Below are 23,678 nucleotides of genomic sequence, written 5' to 3'. Positions count from 1 at the left end.
ACAGAAGGAAAAGTTTGCTCTATTGTTATAATAGCACAAAAGAAGGCAGCATTTTATACATACTTTCTAATGGTTATTGAGATACGAAAGCTTATATTACCAAGATTAAGGTCCTAAATAATAATTTAGGTAAAAATGGATCTTTTTTTTAAGGAATTTTAAAGCTCCTTACACCCAGAGATTTCCATTATGATCTAATTTGAAATGAAAGTACACAGAAATAATTTTGTTCTGCTAAAAGAAGAAGTCACTGCGCTTCAACAAAATATCACAAACACAGTAACAGAGAAGTAACAAATTAACTAGAAAGTATGACTCATGAACAATTATTAGCCATGTGAGAATCCATTATGAGCTCATAGAAAATCATCTTTGTTTGATGGGTAACTGGCTGTCTTCTCATCCCTAGATGGTATAGTGTTGCCTGCCTTGCAAACACTCCACAAAGCAATCTCATCAGGCAGTATCGCAAAACTTAGAAGTATACAAACAGTGTGTATTTATTTGTTAATATAATACAGACAATCTAAAAATCAAAGATAATTATTCCAAATATGCTCCAGGGTTTGGTCACCTCCAGATTCTAGCACCCAATATCTCAAGCCCAAAGCTTCTCATTGTCTTGTAAGGACAGGACAAGTGACATAGAGACCTTGAAACATCCTATCATGAAGCATGTGACTGACTCCATAGTCAACTTTTGCTTTATTAACAAGGACAGGATCTTTAGCACAAAATTTTTCCCTACACAGAGTTGATATTAAGGCTTTGAGAAAAAACAGATTTTGAGACATTAAAGAAAATCCTCTAGAGGGATGAGCTAGGTTAGTACCCTTCTGGGAAGATTACTCATTTTCAAAGAAAATATCTCAGCATTCAAAATTACAACCTAATATTTTAAAGTGCTTCAGTGGATCCAGGGGCATAAATGATCATTTGATAACTCTGAAGTTTAAAGTCCTTTATCACCAGGACTCACAGAAAAAAAAATGTGCAAACAAGGTTCTATAAAAATACAAAACAGGATGTTCCTATCGATCGAATAAACGGTTGCCTAATTTCATTTTACAAGACCAAAATTCCTTCACTAACGCTGCAATGAAATGGTTATGTTGAACTAACCACAGAATTCCTTATATAAAATATGTTTTTAGTCCATTTTACAAGATAATATTAAAAGTACTATCAGTCTACATTTTGAAATAAAAATAATATATTTATAGCACAGATTGGGAGTCTATGCTCTTTTTGAAATATCAAACTTCAGCCTAAAAAAATGTCAGTCTTGAAAAATGGTCATCTTAGGACTGATCAATAGTAAGATCTTAGAATATCTTCACAGGTGCTGTCATTGCATGTTTGAAATACCAAATGGATAGACATTTTTTCTATATTTATTAATGTGTTGTAAATATTATTGTGGCTTGATCTCCCATATTTCTTAACCTATTTTCTTCAAGTTATTAAGATTTGGGGCTCGATTTTTCTTTTGATCAAATATACTTTTGTACTTCCAACAATATTTTTCTAAATGATTAGATTCAAGTTCAAAAATACCTCTGAAAGATGAGTAGGGAATCATTCTAGTATTTTTACCACGGTGATACAGCATTTTCATTAATGAGAGAATTTCTTAAAAGTTTATTTGAGAACTCTGTACTCCAATAAATAAAATCAAAACCCCAAAACAAATTCAAGATAGAAAACCATAAACAACTGTTTTTAAATGTTTCCATGATACAAAGGTTGACTTGATTAGAGATAGTCTTTATGCAACTTGAATTTTATTTCAATTGAAATTAAATTAAATATTATTTCAATTAAAATGTAATTGATTTGTGACTAAATGAGAACTCGAATTACAACCTGAAACAACTGCCTAACCAAAGACAGCTCTGAGAATGAGTCACATTTTGATAGAGGCATTTAATGTCTTCCATGAAAATACAAGGAGATTTTGACAACTGTTAAAGTGGTGAAAGTTGTACAATTCTAAATTCAAGCTGTTACTCTAAAACTAGACTCCAGTTCATCTCCCGAGGGTATTTCATCAAACAATTTATATTGTGATCATAGCTTGCAGTCATCCTTTACTTCTTACTGCCCACACAGATTTCTCATACTTCTCTTAGCTGCCTTTCAACCACCTACACTTTGCCTCCCAAACAAGTCCTTTACTTATCCACTGCAACATGTCAGCTCCTATTTTCACTGACCTTCTCAGGGTGATACATACTTATGCACTTTCTAGTAATTTTAATTTTTTTCAACATTAAGATGGACTTGTCTCTCTCATTTCTCCAGCTGTTGTTATTATGCATATGCACATGCTTTGTCCTTATCTGTTTTTGAAAAGGTAAGATTTTATTAAATACTGATGTGTTCACTTTTATTACACAAGTGTGTTTTGGGGGTGATTTTTAGTGGGTGAATTCCCTGAGACCATAATTATCTAATTCATTTAAAGGTCTCTTGGTGCCTAAGTAGTGTCTCTGGCATAAAATAAACACTTGACATATTTTTGAATAAATAAATGATAAATTACCAGAAACAAAATATTTGGAAGAAAAGAAACCAATGAGAATTTGATATCATTTCTGAAAATTAATTGTCTTCAATATTTGATATGTATAAATTATTTTGAAAAAGCCAATTATATGTAAAGTGTATAAGTTAGGTTATAATTATTCACATAACAACATGACTGATCTGAGAAGACTGAAATTTCTTTGTTTTCAAAATGAACTCACAAAGTTTATTTAATGTTTATTTTAGGAATATATATGCATATATATGTATATGAAAAAAATGTTATATCTAAGAAAAAAATGTTTCACCTGCCTTTGACCTCAAGGTCTTCCTGGCACTAGCATTCTAGAAGAGTATTTGCTATAGTGTTTTATAACAATATTAGAAACAACAACAGTAAGGGTGATTGTACTTAGGTAATATATATTTTGAGATAAGACATTTACAGAGTTAGAAAATAACACACAGGCTATAACTACTACACAAATAACCTAATAACTTATTAAAATGGCATGCTAACATGTTTTCTCCCTGAATCCTCTATTAGTGGAACTGTCACTTTTATCTATAGTTGAGTTTCATTTCTCTTTATAACTCTAATGCAATTTGCTTCAAATCAGAAAAAAAAAAATTGTTCATTTGATTGATTTTCTCAACATTAACCTTCCGGTGAACTAGTAATAACTTAAAAATACATTATAAAACAGCTCGATTCTTTTCCTACTAAGAGGTAATGCTCAGTTTCCTCAAAATACTCCCACAGATACATATTTGGAAAAAAATATTAACTTCATGCGTGGGCAAAACATTAAGGAGCTAATTATTATATGTATTGTATATTTCAAAAGCAAGGAATTGCTCCCTATATCACTCGAAGTTTAATTTTATTTCCCAAGAAATGCCTTTCAAAACTATCAATATTTATAAAAGTATTATCAGTAAAATTTAAATTTCTGCATATAGTAGAAACTATACCAACTTATATTTTATGTCACTTTCTTTCCTATGTATTATCATTTTTCTTTTATCTCTATATCAAGCTGATTTAAGAAAATTAACACCAATTATTACTATTTCATAGATTAAAAAAATAAAAATTCAGAGGTAATGTATTTCACCCAAGGGCATTCAGCTCAAACCCTAAGTTCTCATGACTTTAAATTCTCTTCTCTTTTCATCACTCTGATCATATAAGTATCTTAAACACTATTTCAAATTAGTCTTTCAATTTATTTATCTCACATATGCAGTCTCCCATACTCATTGTGAAATTATAAACAAATTATTTGGGAAAGTAGACATGTTCATCGTGAGTGATCAGCTAAGCAGTCATTTTGCTTGGTAATTGAATATCCAGTCTTGTGTCCTGTTTATTTTATTAAATCCAAGTATCATCACCAGATTTGAATTACTAAGTAAATTATTTCCTATTATAGAGCCATCCAAAACATTAATGATACAGAAATGGAATTCACATTATGAAAAAGTAGAAACTATAGAAGAAATAAAAAATATTTCCAGTGGTCTGACAACTTGTATTATAAAAATTATAGAACAGTATGGTTTAATGACTTGATAAGAAAGGCATTCACATGACCAAGACTAAAAGCCTGGTGTGATTGAGCAAAACTTTAAGTACTTCAGTAGGCCAGCATCTGTTTTTTTATAACACTCATGGAAAGATATGAATAATTGTAAGATATAAGAACTTTCCCCCTCAAATATTTTGTCATGTGAACTCATAAAATGTAAATTATTGATCTAGTGGATTATATTAGCTCCTTCAAGCCCTTAAGGTCTGTTATTTTGATAGGTTATTAGGGATTTTTATAAATGATGATTAATGGCAGGAAAAGAATAGTGGTACTATGAAACAGGTACTACATAGTAACAAAAATTGACTAATTCTGGGTCATGCATTTCAACAAAGGTGACCCAAGAGGAGGTGAAAACTGGTTCAAGGGAAGTGAAAACATCTAACTCTCTTTATCTATAAATCACAGATATACATGTAGCATGTTAACAGATATTGTATATCTATCTGTTATTAAAATTCCAAGGGACTACAGCAATGCCATTCTGAACATGCCCAATCTTATCTGATCCTGGAAGCTAAGCAAGGTCGGGCCTGGTTAGTACTTGAATGTGAGACCACCTAGGAATACCAGGTGCTGTAGGCATAATAAAATAAATAAATAAATAAAATTCCAAGGGCGTGCGATCAATTAGAAAAAAGTATATCTAAAAAGCTCCTTAGAGAGCAAAAATGAAAAAAAATGGTTGAGAAACACAGCCCTAAGTACTCAAGTATTACCAAATTCTAATCTTAAGTTTAATAAATTCAAACTCTCTTTGATTTCCTTTAATTATTGCTAGGTCCTAAGGATCAGTTATAAGAATACATTGAATTCTCCAAAATAAGTTATGGAATACTTGTGATAGCTACACAGTATCCATTATATGCCTGGAAATAACTAAATATTTTTCAATGAATGAATTGTTCATGATCAAAGAGAACAAATGCTTTATCATTTTCATTCCTTTTTTAAAGCATGCAACTATGTAATAATATCATAACTTCATTGACTATCAAACCCAGCACACCAGAAAAACTATATTCTATTTTTTGAAATAGTAAGATTCACTCCCCTCATAATAGACCTGTTCTGCTCTGAGTTTATCACAAAAAAAAAAATCTTGACTATATGAGAGAGGAACTACAGTGAAAAAACATTCCTTTTATAGCCCAAAAAAAGTACATATATGAAAGCATACAAGAAAAATAAGTAGGATTACTTCATTTGTTTTAACATTGAATATTCAGAATTTTCCTAATTTTATGCCTCCAAATACATTCTATGCTGAAAACAAAACCCAATCCCTTGAAACAGAGAAAATAAAAAAAATTTAATGTAATTTTAAACTATTTTTTTGTCAACATTATTTTTAATACCAGAACTATGACCATTAATTTCTCAAACTCTTTGTTTTGAGATACAAATATGAAATCTAAATTAAGAGTGTATTTAAAGGAAGAGACTGTATCATTTTAATTATACTAGACGCCAAGCATGAAATACTTGGATTTATCCTCATCGAACGTATAGCTAAGTGTAAAAGTAAGCACTAACAATTAATTATACAGGACGTGGTTCCATAGTGTAGCAGTTAGCTTCTTTGCTTTACACGCAGAAGATCCTGGGTTCATGCCCCACTGGAGCCACAGTCCATGGTCTATGGCCATGCCACCCTGAACAAGCCCAATTTCTGATCTCAGAAGCTAAGCAGGGTCAGGCCTGGTTAGTACTTGGATGGGAGACCACCTAGGAAGACCGGGTGTTACAGGCATAAATGATAATAATAAATAAAATTTTAAAAAGAAATAATTATACAAATAATTAATTATAATAGTAATAAGAGACATAAAGGGTGCAAGGTTCTATGTGATCATATAACAGAGAAACTAACCAAAAAGGATAAGAAAAGCTTTATGAGGGAGATAATAGACCTGAATGATGGCTTACGGTTAGCTAGACAAAGCAATAAAATGCAAAAAGCACAGAGGGAAATATGGTGTAAAGGGGCACAGCACCTTTAGAAACTGCCAAAGACAATGTTTCCATATAATATTGAGTAAAAGAGAAGGTACCTAAGAAGAGGATGAGAGACAAATCACACAGGGCTTTGTCAACCATGTTATGAGTTTTGAACTTTACCTTAAGGTTTCTCAATAGAGAAGTAAAATTATCAAATATATATTTTTAAAAATTCACTTCAGCAGCTGTGTGTACACCTGATTAGAGTTGGGAAATTCGAGTAAGAGGAGAACAGCAATATTTCAAGAAGAGTAAGGCCATGGATGTAGAGAACAATGTTCAAATTTGAAAGACAATTAGGAATTAAAATGAATAGAATTTTACAAGTGATTGGGTAAGATGGCAAGAAAGGTGTCAGGGATGACTCCAAAGATGCTGGCTTGAACAAGTAGGAAGAGAGCAAGAACAAGCTGTGGAATGGGGGACGTGCTGTTAGGAATGCTTTCTGAGCCTTCAGAATGAAACAGCAGCTGTTCTGAGAGGCCAAACAGAAAATCACAAGGATAACGGTATTCTCCCTTGCCTTAGCTGGCAGCAGGATCCGGAAGAAGATGGAAATGTCTTAAATACCTAGAATAGAAGCCATACCAAGTCCAAAATTAGATGCAAGTATCTAGTGCCTATCGAAGCAGCTTCCACAGACACGAGGCAGAAACGAGGCAGGGACTAGTGGAACCAGCCATACCTTCAGAATGTCCTACCTATATTCTGAGAACAGAATTCCAACAGGATACACATGAGGAAGCAATATTAGTAGCCACTGTTTTCAGAGTGGTGAAATGAAAAGTTTTATATACCTCTGTAAGGGAATAAAAAGTAATTAGACGATATGTATAAATATTCCCGTGACAGATATTTGTCATTTTCATTTTCAGAATTTATCTTTCTGTATTTCTCTCTGTATTGAAGGAGGATGAAAGCTTAGATACTTAGATATCTAGGACTTCCTTTCCATCTGGTTTCTGGTTCGATTCTGCCCATAGAGTGTGGCGACCATAAAGATGTGTGCTTAGATCTTCCTCAAAAGAACCTTGCAAAGAACGTAGTTGACCAATGGCCTCCAGTTGCTGCACCTGTCAATGCATCACAGGCTCTCACCAAAGCCACACTTTTCCTGGGCTGCTACCAATCAGTGCCTGAGCGTAGCACGAATACTATAGCCTATCCATTGTTAGACTCTCTCCAGTGGGCAAGCTTTGCTCAAAGTTTCCAAACTGACCTGGCCAAGACTTTTTTCAAAACTGTGCTAAAGTTTGAGGCTCTTCCTATTAAACCTCCTTCCTCCCTACCTTCTCTTCTTTCACAGAGTTTCTCCAAGATCTGAAGGTTCACCTCTATCTACTTCTGCTCCCTCTACCTTTGTACTTCAAAAGTGTTTTCCCCCCAAATTTATTGCACACTGAATCTCATCTTGGAGTTTGCTTCTTGAAAGAAGGTACTCATAAAAAACAGAAGACTGAAGGAAGGAAGAAGTCTTTTTTTTTTTTTTTTTTTTTTGCTTCTGGCTTAAGAAGTGCTAAGGGAGGATAATGTAGATGCCTGTGGGCTTTAGCAGCATTAGCAGAGTCTAGAGGCATTAAGCCTCCCAAGCTCTTGCAATTTCAAGACAGAATTGGTTCCAGACTGCATACCAGTGGAAGTGATTCCTAAAGCAGCAGCAGCTCTTCAGCAAACTCAGTAGCAAATACAATCAGGAACCCTGGGTAACACTGCTTTTCTTTTGCTCCAGGTCGAGGGGCAGTCATAGCTTTCTGCAGTTACCAACATCTGGGTGGTAGTATTACTGTTCCCTGTTTCTTTCTTCAGTCCTTTTATAACCAGGTCCCTAATTTAAACTACCCGAGTGTGATTTCCTTTTTCCTAAGTGAGTGTTGAATGATATGAATGTAACCATTTCAATCTTTGACCTCAGAAATTCTTTTGTTAACTATATAAAGAAATTAAATGTGAACAAAATATATTAATACATTTAATTAATATTAAATGTAAACAAAAATTATTATACACATGTTTTAATATTAGTATTCACAAACAAAACCTCAAAAAAATGTAACAGTGACGATTTCCTTAAGTAATTTAGGGTATATTCTAATGTTTTTCCGTGCTCCTATTAAAATATGTGTTGATAGTTTTTAGATATAGTACAAGCACACATCATTTACTGCTAATTTTACTGCTAAGTGGGAAAAAAAGTGAAGTCCAACATATGCATATCATATGACCTATAAAGTTCCATTCTTTGAAATATACCCTGGGGAAATCGAAACACACATACAATAATGTCCACAGCACTGTCAATAACAACAAACTGGAAAGACCCAAATCCATCAACAGTACGAGATAAATACATCACAGTCTACTCATACAAGGGGATCCTATGGCACAATATGAATGACTCTCAAGAGAAAATGTTGACAGTAAAAAGCAAATCACACTGAAAAAAAAAAGTCCATAGTAGCATTCCATTTTTACAAAATTAAAAAACAAGACAAAACAATAGTCTTTTGTTCAGTCATAGGAAGTCAGGAAAGGCGGTACCTCTGTGGGAGGAGGGGCTCAAACAGGGGAAAGGAATGAGGATCTTTGAGGAGCTGACAATATTCTATTTCTTGTCCTGGTTGGTAGTTGTGCAGTTGTCTGCCTTATAATTATTGTTTTGAGCATAAATATAGATTTTATGCACTATTCTGTAAATGTGAGTGAAATATCTTAAAATAAAGAAAGAGAAGAAAAAAATCAGGATGTGGAAAGGTAAATTCCAGGAAAACAGGACCTTTATCTGATTAATTTAAAGCAGAATCATCAGCTCAGAACAGCGCAGTCTCTCTCATACCAAGTCCATGTCAATAAATGCATAAATAATTAGAAGAGTGAGTGAACACCGAGATCTCAAATATGTTTAATATGTTCATAAATTACACTAGATTAAAAAAAAATATGCCCAGATGCCATCTAATAATTTCTATGTGGAAGAATGATGTATGACTTGATTTCTCTACTTGATATTTTTCCTTCTTATCAAAGTTTTCAAATAAACATGTTATTTTGAAAATTCAATAAAATGTATCATACAATGTATTGCTAAAAGTCCAAAATAGAGTCAGTTTAATGTTATAGCCATTTTTTCTTTTCTTAGGCTTTTAATCCAATTGTTTTAATAAACAGGGTCCTTAAAATAGTGTGAATTATAAATCAGTGTTCTTAAACTTCAATGTACGTCATATTTGGCTACAAATCAGCCTAGGAGAACCTAGTAATATCCTAGCTAAATTGGATTAAATAATTTTAACTGTAAGAAAACCAGCATTCTGGACATGGCCCCAAAGGACCTGCCCCAGCCACCTCTCTCGGCTAACTGTACACCGTAATCCTCGTTGCCTTTCGCTCTCTAGACACTGACTTCTTTTAGCTCCAGAGAATTATGTCTACATAACTTCCACTCCCTTTTCAGATCCCTAGAAAAGACTTCCATGATCCCTCTCTATCCATTTATAGTTTATATACTCTTATACTGAAATTTTATCTTTATAGCACTTTAATCCCATTTATAACTAAATATTTGTCTGATTATCAGATTAATGGATTTCTTCTCAATTATATCATAAGCTCCATAGGGCATGAATCATGTCTGTTCTGGTCACTTATATTTCCAGAACTGGACCAACACTTAACAGACACTCAATATATATACTCAATATATATTTTGTTTCCTGAACAGTCAATTGGATAAATGAACTATCAAACGAACCAATCAACAAATAAAGAGCTACCAAAAAATTTAAATGACTGCTTTCTCATCTAGGCTTTGAACTAAAAATCATCTTATTTTAAATTTTGTTTTTTCTTTAGGGGAAAAAAAGTCCATTTAATCAAAAGTTTCAAACTCAGATTGGTAATTACTTTGTATGACAGTGAACACAACAATCTTAGCTAATCAAGTGAACTTTTTTTGTTTTTTGGTGTATATCTTGTGTATACCCCTTACCTGTATAGTTCACACTAAATACAGATCTTTTTCCAACACAAATATCCAATGACAACTCATTCTTTTAAGATTTAGTTTGGATGTGATGATGGGTAGAGGAAGAAAAGGGAAGAAAATACATCAGCCATGTGAGATTAACAAGTATATTTTTTTGTTGGGAGCTTGGAGTCCTAAACTGAAATGTTTCCTCTCTGATCCCCAATATCTAAAACTGTACCTAATATAATTGCTTCCAAGGGGGAAATACTGCTTATACTTTCTGACTGACTGTCACAATGCTCTGAGCTAATCACTGTCCCTTCCCAAAATGCCCAGTTCGAAAACAATTGTGAGAATTCAGGACTGAAGCTCAGAGGCAGTTTGAGAAATAAAAGTATGTGTTGTGTGTGAGGGATTTTTAGCTCCCAAAGGCCCAGAAGATTTTATTAAGCAGGTGGCATTTTCTGATTTTTAGATAACTCATTTTTCAAATCCAAATGCCCTGGATTTCCACAGGTGTTTTTATACTGTGTTTAAAAAACAGAATAACACAATTCGGCATATGATTGCCCTTGAGAGTACAATACCATTGCATTGGTATTTTGAAGAGCTATTTATTCTGTTCTTTCATCTCCTACATTCACCTGTTCTGTAATGACCTAATCTCTTACCTCTCCCTTTTTTCATGCTCTCCTCTGTGCACACCATCCTTCTGGCCATTTCGCATGGTCCCCAAGCATGCTCTTACTTGAAAGCATTCATACTTACTGCTGCGTTGCCTTCTCAAGTATATTCATGACTGGCTCTATTGGAAACTTTAGGTCTGGCCCAAAGGTTTTTATTTAAAATTGCAATTTCTCATCTATGGCCATACCACCCTGAACAAGCCCAATCCTGTCTGATCTTGGAAGATAAGAAGGGTCAGGCCTGATTAGTACTTGGAAGGGAGACCACCTAGGAAGACCAGGTGCTGTAGGCATTAAAAAAATAAAAAAATAAAGGATTGTAAGCTGAAATGTCCTTGCAATCCATGAGGTCAGCCAAGGGTTGCCTCACCGAAAAAAAAAAAAAATGAAATAAAGTATAATTACAATTTCTCTTGAATACTTTTTATTCTTCTTTCCCCCTTTATTTTTTATAGCATTTATACTATAAAACTGTTGTATATTTCTTTTTATTATCTATCTTTCCACTTCTGAAACAAAACTCCATAAAAACAAGATTTTGCCTTTTTTATGTACTGCTATATCCTCAGCCTTTCGCGTATATACTTGAAAATTACTGAGTAAAACAAATTTTCTATTGGAATTATCCAGTCTAAAATATTCCTGTGAAAACTATCAATAGACTATGAGACTAAGAGTACTAGTTCTCAGAAATAGAAAGCTTTGCCATGGGAAACAGTGAAACTCCTGCTAGATATAAAGCTACAGCTGCTGCCTGGTCAGCCCCATAGATCAGCAAGAAACAAAAGGAGTTAGATATTTATGGGACAAATGACCCTAATGATCATGAACTGGGGCAGGAAAGAATATGTTAGGCTCTCAGATGATCCACTGGGGCATTTCTTGGCATCCCCATGCCCAGTTATAACTATAAATTAGTAAGTACGACAACCACAGCATCAAGAGCATGATAATCCAAAGCTAGGAATCCTCTGGTATGAGGTCTGGGTAAAATATCTGGCAAGCCTCTTTAAAAGCAGAAGTGCTAGCTGAAGGAGAGGGAAATCTAAAATGGCTAGGGGAATGGGCAGAAAATGAGTATCAATAATGGTCTTGGTACCAACTACTTTAGTGGGGATCTCACTATCCCTACTCAAATACATTTCCTTGTAAATTCTAAATAACCAGAATCCTTGATAAGCTTTGGCTGGATTGAGTGAACTTAAGTGAGAAGCAAGCAGATCTGAGGGGCATAAGGAGTGGACTGCAATGCAATATAGCTGATGATTCATTACCAAGATCCATTTTTATCACTGTGTACCTTTCCTCCCCTTGCTGTAAATGTTAGCAGATTAGAATTCCCAGCTCCTCCCTTGTTTGGAGACTCACCTTCTGCTAAAGAGGGGTCACTTCCCCAGGAAGGTACCTCCCTCCCACAGGTGATAGGTCAACAGCCAATGACAAATAGACACAAGGGCAGAAGAGGCTGTCATCTTGCCTCAAAAAGGTACCAACTCTGTGGAACAATTTATGTTTCAGAGACTCCCCAGGACCTGACCAGGCTGTTCTCCAGCTGAGACTCTATTTGTGCTTAGCTTTTACCTCCTGCTCTAACCTGCTACCCTCATTCTCCTACAGAGAGCGTTCTTTCAATAAATAACATCAATGAGAATTCCTGACTTGGCCTCGCTTCTAGGGAACTACACCTAAGACACATGGCACATGCAAATCATCTCTGGAAGAGTGCATCCTAAGGATAGGCCTTTAAAATTCTCACAAATATGCTCATGATGAGCATTACCCGAAAAAATTTTAAAAATCACGAACCCTAAAATAAAGTATCATGAGTAAGAGTCACCAAGAAGAAAATGCCAAAATTTCATAAAATAAAATCATCAGATAAAACTATTTATGTAACAATTTGATATACAATATATTTTGATATCTATATAATGTATAAAACAAAATGAAAATGTGAGGACAGAAATATATCCAAAGCCAAGCCAATTTACAAGAAAAAAGTATGTATAGTAGTATACAATAGATGAAATTAACGCTTACATGGATTGAAAAGCAGATTATACCAGAGAGAACACAGAATTAGTGTGGTAGAAAGTAGATCTGAATAAATATTCTAGAATAAAGCATGGAGACACTTGAAAGTGGAAAATATAAAGACCGAAACACATGGAGAACAGAAAGAGAAGGCTAACATACACCCAACCGGAGTCCTAGTTTAATAAAGATAGTGATGTAGAAGCAATATTGCAAGAGATGATGATGCCTGAATGTTTTTCAAAGTTCATTAAAGACACCAATCCACAGATTCAGGAAGTCAACTAAACTCTAAACAGTATAAATAAAAATTTACTACTAGTAATATATGTCATATGGTGCAATACTACCTAGATTTGATTTCTGCCTCTAATAGTTACTAGCTCGGCAACCTTATACAAATTATTTAACCTTTCTTTTCAGTTTCTGATCTGTAAAATAGTTTTAATAATTGTGCATACCTTAAGGTTGTTATGAGGATTAAATGAGTTGATCATTATAAACCTCTTACAATAGAGCTACTGGGTTTTTAATATTCATGTTTATTATTTTTATCTTGAATACTCTCACAAGGTGCTCTGGATCAGAGACAGATTTCTTATTAATTACTCACAATAAAAATATAAGTGAATAGCCTTTCTTGTCCTAAGCCTTACCCATGATGAAAGGCAGGTCAAATGTGCTACATAAGTATAGGAGAGTCACAGAGAACATGGATTTTTTTCCCACTACATGCAAGAGAGAGATAGTCATTCCCCTCCTGAAAAAGAAAAAAAAAATCTTTTGCTCCTTTGAGATTGAGTGGTTGGAAAGGATCCTAGGTTCTCACTCTAACCTTTTGGAATATAAAATACATCTTTCCAAGGGCAGATAGTGCCCTTTATGGCACCTTGAGAGCTTACCCTAGAGGCCTAATTTAAGCTGCAACCAGTTAGCCTTCTTGGGGAGATAGTCTCCTTTTTAATCAAAACAATTAATTACACAAATGACTATAGATCTAATCCTCAGGGTATGTGCTCGGTATAGGGAATGCAGTTAGTGGAGAGCCAGAGGAGAGAAAGAGCAATTAGGGGGATGGTTTTATAAACTATATAAATGTCTAACCAATGTACTGTATACTTGAAACTAATAATAAAATAAAATTAAAAAAAAAATGTCTCAGGAGGCTGGGGCTTTCTACAGGAGCACTGAGAGATCCAGGGAAATTTCACTTCTCCACAAGTACCTGGCATATATTACTAAGTATAAAAAGTGTTTGTAACATAAATAAAAATTAGTGAAATCATAAAAGAGCAAAACAGAATGAAATACAAGAACATACAAATGAGTGGATCAGCAAAGGCAAAAGCTGGTCCTTTGAATGCTAATAAAAGTGACCAACTCGACGAGACTAATCAGGGAAGAGAGAGAGATGACACAAAGGAGCACTATTCAGGCATAAGGAAGAGATGTAACTATGGATACAGCAGACGACAAGATAGTAAGGAAATATCTTGAATGACTTTATTAGTATGACCACTTCGGAAAACCATCGGTCCTAATCTGGTAAGACTGAAGATTTGCATGCCCTGGATCCAGCGGTTCTGCTCCTCGGGATGTGCTCTCTAAAAACCCCTCCACACAGGCACCAGGAGAGAAGTGCGACAACGTTCACAGAAGCACTGCTTATGGCAACTAAACACGAGAACGCCAAATGTTCATGCACGAGAGCATAAATATGTAAATGGTGGTGACTTCGTATAATAAAATATAGAGCAACAGTAAAAAAAAAAAAAAAATGAATAAACTGCAGCTACATGCCATCGATTACAATAAACGTCACAAATATATTGCTGGGAAAAATAGAGAATTGTAGAAAAACACAGTATACTATCACTACGTAAATTTAATAACAACCAACATTAAGCTATATGTCATTGGACATATATGTACATGGTGAAATTATAAATCAAAGCAAAGGCATTATACTCAGAAAATTTAGAATAGTGATTATTTTGAGTAAGGAGGCAAAGAAATGAAGTCAGAATGGCAGACATACCCTGTTTCAAGAGATTTAAAAAATGCTATATTTCTCGTTTGGGTGGTGAGCATACTGGTGTTCTATTTATGAACACGTCCTAAAATGGACATGTATATTATCCTTATTTTAAGTGTAAAATAGTTTAATCAAAAGGGCATTTTATATGGAAAATACAGAGAGGAAAAAAAAAAAAAAGAAAAGAAGGGAAGAAAGGAAAGAGGGAAGTATGAAGAAATCTTGCCTAAAATCTTCATCAAAAACACCAGTGGCAGGTGGAAATGGGACCGAAACAGCACAGAACCTTACCTTCTCTACTCTACCGGGTTTGGCGCTTTAAGTAGATTTTCTGAGACAATGTATAATCTCCTAAGTTCAAGAAGTATTTTCTTGGCAAAAAGTAAGAAAAGATCTTAGTTTTGGAGGTAGCATAGACCATAACACAACTTAAAAATACTTAAAAGTAGTTTTAAGAATTTTACGCAATATTCACTGTGGGGCAGTCTTTATAAGGGATTCTCTCAGATATGCCATCACTCAGCTTTGGAGATGAAAAAGCATCTTTACCATGAACCCCTGCTTTGCCAGGCTGACACCACCACAGTTACTATAATTCTCCCCTCCAAAACACACACTTCCCTCAACTCTTCTTTATAGGCTGGGAAGGGCACTGGGGCAACTGTCCATCAGGATAATACAGATGACGTGTCCTTTCTTGTTAAGCCCAAGGCAGTGGGTCCTGCGTTTTGCAACTTTTTTTAGAAGGTGAGTATTTAACACTACTTTGTACTTAAGTTTGGTTCTTTGTTGCCAATTGGGAAAAATGGAATAATGTCCTGCTCCACATTTTTTAATTTTGCACTAATAACAATTATAAAAGAATATAAAGTTTCATGTGTGGATCGGTATGTGTGTGTGTGTGTATGTATATATGTATTCATACACACATAAATACATATATCACAAACACATATATACAAACACATACAGTGGAGAGAAAACAAGATTATGAAATTTGAAGGGCCACTTCCTAAAACTCGTATTTCGAAAAATGACTCTTTTTGACTTAACCACGGGGCAAAGATTTTGTCTGATAGGCATCATTCCCTCACCACATCTCTCCTCTCCCTAGTGTTAATGTTCCATGTAATGCTAATTAAATGTACATGTATAACTAATTTAAGTGTTCCGGAATTCAAGGCAGTCTTAACTCCCTCTTCACCCCAAAATAAAATATGAAAGTAAGTTCCTAACCTCTAAAATTTACGGAGGACTGAGAACTGAACTGTAAAATCATATTTCACAGAAAAAATCTAAATTGACTTCTTAGGTTATGAATACTTGATTATGGTAGGAACGGTTCAGAAATAACCCCATTTTAATTCATTTGGAAAGGTAGTTATTCATTATACTGACTCTTTTACTCAGGAAAGAGAACAGAAAGGACATAATTTTGATCTGTCAAGCTTAGCACACAAGTATAAAACAAATATTCTCATTCTGTTCTATAGCAGAATTAAGCCTGCTAAATCTCAAACTAGACGTAGATCCAAACAGTGGTCACAAAGCTACTCTGGCATGAAGAAGTATGATCTCAAAAAGCACTGTAGGGAAACTTACATATATTATATATACACACACGCATGCACACACTCAGGTATACATATATTATTAAGATACATATCATTAAAGAGGCTTTCAGGACAAGAATGACTACAATTTGAAACTTGTCTTCATTATAGCTCAACTCAACATTTCACCATCACTATCTTAAAAATGTAAATGACAGGAGAAAGCCAGAGTCACAATTCCAAACTCTTGAACACTATTGGCAGAAATAGCAGTTATTCTGGAAACATTTAAATAATCATGTTTCTCCTATCGAAGCCATATTAAGGATAACTATCCCTGCATTTTTATTTTACTTAAAGAAAATCATGAACTAGTAAAATGAATAGACCAGTGAAGACAGAACACAATAGTCTGTGTTAAAGGGAGTCACCTTCCAGCTAGCTGAGAAAGAAAACAGAAGACCTTACCTTTATGATGGTTTGCACTGGATACAACTTTTCCCCACAAGGTTACAATAAATATTATTATTAGCAGTTTTCCTTTTGTTGCTTTCTGTAAGTATCTCTTACTCATCCTGCAAATAAAAAAATAATAAAAATCCTAAGTATGTGAAACCATTGCTTTTCCATTACAATTATGCTACATTTAAAGATTTCATAACATGTTAATATATTTAACTCCTGAAAATTACATTTCTTATATTTAAAATGCTGTTCACTGTACATAAACTACAAATAGAAAGAATAAAAATTTTCCAAACAAAGTACCTTGATATGATGCAAAAGATAAAAGAGGTTCTGCCTCAGTCAGTCTTCACTCATTTAACAATGGCCTAAATCAATTGGGAAATATTACCATTTTTCTCTCCATGTAAATATAAAGCTAACTTATTCACAAAATTCAAGGTACAGTTGTTTGAAAAATCTTTAAATAGACTTATTTTACTTTTTTCTCCCCCAAAGATTTCATCTTCACTGCCAAGTCAAATGGTCAGAGTAAGCAGTTTAGATAAAATGAGTTAGATAAATTCCCACACAGAATAAAATCACTCCAAATCTATTATTTCTAATGTGCTTTTTAAAAAATCACCTGGTACAACAGCTTTCTTATTGTACATCTTGAGCACTAGAGATACACAGATGTTTTACTGCTGTTGGACTCCACTATGTACTTATAAGAAGTAGGAGAAAAATGGAAAGGCAAATAGAAAAATATCAACCTAATGTTTTCGAGTTGAGTCCACAAAACTCAGGAAAGCAAAGAAATGTTATAAAAAAAAAATGATAGCTACCTGTCATTGAAGTTCAGCACCTACTTTCTCTAGCAATTTATAGAACATTATTTCAACTGCTCTTCAGAACAAATTTAGGGTGTTTATATATCTATTCCCATTTCACAGATGATGAAATTTGGAAATTTCCCTGAGGTAACATTTAATGATAGAATAAAAATTCAAACCCATAATTGTCTAGTCTTAAAATCTCTATCTATATTAACTACAACATTGCTAATGGGGTAAGCAAAACTAATATAAAATATCATCATTCTGCATTTATTTATGAGGGAGAGAAAATAGATGTCACTCAGTGCCTTCTCAGATTTAGAACCTATACTGAACTCCACTGTTGCTTGACCTACAGCCCTTTATCTTGGTTCTACTGCAAGTTCATGAGGTCACTTCCAAACATGGTCTGATTCCTCTTGAATTCTCTAAGTAAGCTTTTACCTCACACCTTTGTTTCTAATATATTCCATCTCCAAAAATATGACTCACTGGTATCAAAGAAGGAGTCTTTCATACTGATAAATGCATGAAAAAATAAATATATTATGCATGTTTAATACAGAGATATCTTAACATTTCTTGGCCTGGAGATTACACTCATTAATTCAGATGTTGAGAAGGCAATGTTGATTAAGAACATGGACTCGCTCCTGAGTCTGGTTGGATTTGAGTCCAGGCCCTACTGGCTTCTAATTGTGTGATCTTGTATGGTTTCTGTAACTTCTGCTTCAGTTTCTTTTTGTATCATGGAACAATGTATGCTAAGCACCTGGCCCACTGGTTGGCATGTATAAGGAATCAATGACCTGGAGATTAGTGAATGTTCAGTCATTTACGTGTTATGTTTGGTCCTTGAGTGTATGAGAAGACAGTCCCACTCACAAGAAAACTGAATAGAGTTTCAGTGGCACCAGCAGCTCCGAGTTTTACATGGACCTTGCTCTTGTGACATGTCAAGATAATGTACTAAAAGATATAAGTCTGACCTTTTAGATTAGATTGCTTGGTTTAAAATATGGCAGCTCCCTGCCTACTGACTATATCACTTTGGACAAATTAATAAGTCAGGGTATTTTTGTTGTCATTAAAATGAGGATAATAATAATATCTACCTCATCATGTTCTTAGTATGAAGACTACATAATCCATGTAAAGAGTTCAACACTATTCATAGAAGATAATACATGCTCAAGAAATGCTAACACTTACTATGATCATTATTCGTTTAGACTAGTATTTCCCTAGGTGTGCCCGTGAGGCATCATTTCCACGGAATGTTAATACAGTATTAATGAAAAACAGAGGGGGCAAATACATTTGTGAAATTTTGGGTTCAGCAAATTTAACCAGGTTTTTGAAAAAGGAGGTACATTTGCGTGTGCAGCATTTTCCAGAAATCTTTAACCACAAAATAACACTGGATGCTAGTGTCTTCAGGCAACCTCTTAGAGAAATGATCTCATAGAGTAGTCCCTCTCAGTAGACCAAATGCCCATTTTAAATCTTCCATTCTACTGTCTTCGTTTCCTCTTAGCACCCTCAGTATTAGCTTTGTAATCAGATTCTACTTCTTCTCATTTTTCCAACCATCCTACCTCTCTACTTATATCCGATCCCTGCAATATTGTTATTATACTGCATATCGTCTAAAGGAATAAACAGATTAGCAAAACTCATCTGACACTAAGAGCTGCTTAGCATAATTCTTGATAATGGCTTTCATACAGCAAATGGCCTCTGCCCCGAGGTCAAAGACCCATTGTATTTTCCATCCCATTGCGTACCCACCAAATGAGAGAACAAAACTGACAGCTGGTCAAACCGATAACTAGACATATGGGAAAGGAAACACCCACAAAGTCACTAGGCAGTCAAACTAAAAGAGGAAACAGAAAGTAGGTCAACATTTAGAAGTCTCTAAAGACTCATGGCTTCTTCCTCTCATATCACCCACCCCGATCAGTCAGTTACCATCTTCTGTTAACACTCCTTCATAAATAACTCCTAAATGTATAAACTTATTTGAATCCCTATTGCAATACTGCAGTTCAGACTACCAAAACTTCTCATGGGCCACAGCCTCCTAATGGTCTACCTGCCACCAATATTGTGATCCTATGGAACTAATGTCAGGGTCTGTGTCTGCCTTTTTCATGACTATATTTGCAGTATTTAGTACTTATTAAGTGCCTGATAAATACTGTTGACTGAATGTAATGCATTTTCTGTGCTGTAGCCAAATATGTAGCTATAACCTTATGAGACACCATTCATATGACCAACACCTTCACTATTCCCCTCTACCATCAGAGTGGGGGTAGGGAGGAGGCCAAAACCCTTAGCAGCGTATAAAAACCTGTATCAGGGTTAAAATTTTATTTTTGACTCTTTATGACTCTAATCTTATTCCATGCCATTCTTCCCCATCTCTTTCAACATACACATACATTCATAGTCTATATTTTCACTCTACTAAATTTCCTCAATGTCTTCCAGCTAAATTTCACCTCCATGTCACCTGAGGCATATCAGCCGCCCATCCCATTGCCCATCAATTCTTCAAAATGCTAACTTCCTATTCATTAGTCAGAATACATGTATTCCTATTTTTGTTCACTTTGAGCACTCGTCTTTATGTACAACAGCCATGTGCCACACTGTATTATATTTTTCCATTTACTTATCTCCATTCTCCACTCTAAGATCCCTAAAGATGGGGACCGTGTCCCATACATCTGTGAAAACCTAGGGCCTGGTCCGAGATACAGACTGTGTCCCATATATTTCTAGTGCCTTAGAGCCAAATATATTGTGTAGTTGTCATGTGTCATTTCTTTAGGATGAAATTAGGGAAGGATGAACAAGAAGAAGAATGTGAGAAAGAGGTAGGAGTGAAAGAAGGAAAGAGAAAGGCAAAATGGAAAAGAAGAAAAAGGGAGAAATCTGGTCTACAATAAATTTTATTCTAAATTACTTTTAAATAACAATCAAACTTGAACAAACTGAGGTGTAATGGGAGTGATGGAGGATTTTTGACGAAGAGGCAATATTAAAAAAGAAAACCCAAAGAAAAAAAAAAGCTGAATGGCACATTTCTTCTTGACCTTGTATAAGAGCACAAAAGGAGGAGGCATTTCCTTCTTATCAATGTGCTAACGGACAGGTCTCAGTTTAAAAATTTCCACAACAGTCAAGGCCCAAAGGCACTTTCAGAATTGTCACATTCTCTTGTAAAAACAGCAAAATTTAAGTGAATTTTTTTTAACAGCAAAAGCTGAGGCAAAAAGAAACAGGAACCTGAAGGATAAATACACACAGAAAAGGAAACCTTGAAATTGCTCCCCAAGCAGCAACAGCTTGCAAGGAAGCACAAGGGAAATGGGATAATTGAGAACGGTAACCTTGGCAGTGAAGGATGCTGAAGTCAAAAGTTGTCAAAGTAGAGAACTGACAATTAAATCTCCAGACTATCTCCCACTCTTCTCTTCTGTATTACATGTTTTAGTTATACTCACTGAGATTTAGACTTTTGGAAGATTTTGAAACCTTGCACCTCCCCACCAATGTTAAGAATGCCTTTAATTGTAAATAAGCAAGATTTAAAAAAAAAAAAAAAAAACTATTATGCTACTAGAAAAATCATTTCCTCATAAAAACAGAAAATAAGTTTAGCTGGTCAAAAGAAGAAAAGGCAGAAGGAAAAAGGGAGAGAAACCTCATGCACACAGGTGATAAAAGCTGGAACTAAAATCCAACCACTTAGCCTCCCCTTGAGCTTAAGGCACTTCTGCAGAAATAAAGGTCACATAAGACAATACATATAAAAACCATTTTGAGACATTTCTCTCCATTGATTTACTATTAAGGCCAAGCTGGTGTTAACTAATTACTGTGGTATTGGTATCAACAGCCAAAACTAGTACAGGAATCTATCCTTGAAGTAGAATCCAACTGATGAGTAAGTTCCTTTTGTCCTTATAGGGACCAGAATGATCACTTTAATATGTAAATTTCACATTGCTCACCTTACTCCTTGATTAAAATTGCAAGATTTGCCTACCCATTGGAATGAGAGTAAACTGAATTTCTCATTTGAGAGAAGGCTCGACATTATGTCCCCTCTTGACCTCTCTAACCCAACTTCACATCCCTGTTCCCTTCTTTCCTTACACTTCAGCCACATTGGCCTACCTCGTCCCTAGTGCTAAGTCTGATTTAGACCTTACGATAAATGCTTGCTCTGCCTTGAAGACTCTTCCTCCAGTCTTTGCATGGCGAACTTCCGTTGATGACAGCACCTCCTGACCATCCTGCCCTCTAGAGTCCAGAGACACCAAGGCTATGGTGTCTCTTGCTTCCAATATCTTGTAGCACTTTCTTTATTACAATCTGAAATTATCTTATTTACTTATTGTGCACTTAAGTATTTATTTTCTTCTTTCTCCCATTAAAATGTAATTTCCATGGTGGCAGATCCTGTCTAGTAATCACCGTTCCAGCACATAGAATAAAACCTACAACACAGGACAACAGCACATGCTCAATAAAAGAATCAGTGTATCGATTTTATAATCAAAACAAAAGAGATGAATCCTTTTTAATGGAGAATTTTCATTATTTATTTTCATTTAAACAATTAAATTTCTATTATATTCATCATCTAGGAATGTCAATGGCAAGAATAGTGCACGTATTGGTGGAGTGATACAAAATGAAATAAGAGGGGAGACTGGGAGATGAGAAAATGGAAAGGGAGTCAAGATTAATCTTTCAAGAAACATGCAGAGAAGGGTAGCAAAGGTAGAGTGGTAGCTAGAGTTATTTTAACGAGGTGGGAAAGACCCAGAAGGAGGAGATAAGTTAAAGATACCAAAATGAGGGTAGACTATGAAAAGAAAAGTTTTTGTAAACTTTTACATTCTACAAGTATCAGTTATTATTACAATATTAATATAATTACAAAAAGTTGTTTTTGTTATTACTTTTAATTTCCATATCATATAAAAACAAATATATCTTCCAAAACTAAATCATTCTTTGCTTACTAATAGGTTATTAGAACAATCCTACTAAAAGGATATCTAGAGCCACAAGTGTTACTACATTCTTGGTTTTACCCAATAATCGTGTCCAACTTCACTAGAATTTTATGGTAAAGACTACAACTGTGTCTAGGATAACCACGTTATTTATTGAAATAGCAATTATCTTTGAGGCGGATAGTAATATTCCTATTGAGAGTGGATGGACAGAAATAAAGATTCAGTAGATAAAAATGTGTATTCACATGTAAGAGATTCATGTATTTATGCATTTTGTATATATAAGAATATATAGGAATAAATTTAAGAGACAATCATGTAACCCTACCAATAATCCTACATTGTACATTATATCTTCCAGAAACTGAGGTGGTTGGATCTAGTCATTTTTACTATTGTTATTCATTTTGTTTTTATTTTACATCGCATATCTAATATCATCACCTTATGGTATCTCACAGCACACTTACTATATACATTACTTGAACTCTGTCGAACAATTAGGATCTGAACTTCCCATCTTGTAAATTATTAAAAGTTTCTAGAGTTGCCTTTTCATATGCCAGCCATATGATTGGTCAATTAGCTCATATTTTCTCAGGTAAATTCAAAATAAAAATGTGCAATCTAAATCAGTTTCTCAACTCTTTCTGAATCAAAAAGGGAAAATGAGAATTTTAAAACAATTGTTTCATCAATTTTTTTTTTTGATACATCAGTATTCCAGAATAAATCTACCTTTCAGATTCCATTCTGTTAAAAAGTCAGCCCTGGAGATTTAGCCAAGAAAGCTCCCTCCATTGGTTTCTGAGGATTGCCTGGCAGCAAATGCAAGCCTCATTTAAAAACCACAATTTCCTTCTTTCTTCACCCAAATGTTATACTTTTATTCTTTTCCCCACAATACTGCAATTTGGGTGGGTACAAAAACCCAGGAGTGCTTTTACTTTATG

The 23,678-nt window shown here is 34.6% G+C and overlaps 1 protein-coding gene and 2 pseudogenes across 3 annotated transcripts in view; 2 read left to right on the top strand and 1 right to left on the bottom strand.

Annotated features, from left to right (window-relative positions):
• Positions 1-23,678, bottom strand: part of TAFA2 (TAFA chemokine like family member 2) — a 422,074-nt gene that overhangs the window by 109,719 nt on the left and 288,677 nt on the right. For all 3 annotated transcript variants that reach the window (XM_016150757.2, XM_036237812.1, XM_016150754.2), the window contains one exon: positions 16,866-16,972. In XM_016150757.2, the coding sequence (XP_016006243.2) occupies positions 16,866-16,972 (107 nt within the window). The remainder of the gene's footprint in view (positions 1-16,865; positions 16,973-23,678) is intronic.
• On the top strand, positions 4,591-4,709 carry LOC118614076 (annotated as a pseudogene).
• Positions 10,950-11,068, top strand: LOC118614704 (annotated as a pseudogene).

This window comes from Rousettus aegyptiacus, unplaced genomic scaffold (genome assembly GCF_014176215.1).
Source record: "Rousettus aegyptiacus isolate mRouAeg1 unplaced genomic scaffold, mRouAeg1.p scaffold_m13_p_2, whole genome shotgun sequence".
NCBI classification, from domain to species: domain Eukaryota; kingdom Metazoa; phylum Chordata; class Mammalia; order Chiroptera; family Pteropodidae; genus Rousettus; species Rousettus aegyptiacus.
This window is presented reverse-complemented; position numbering and strand designations above follow the sequence as displayed.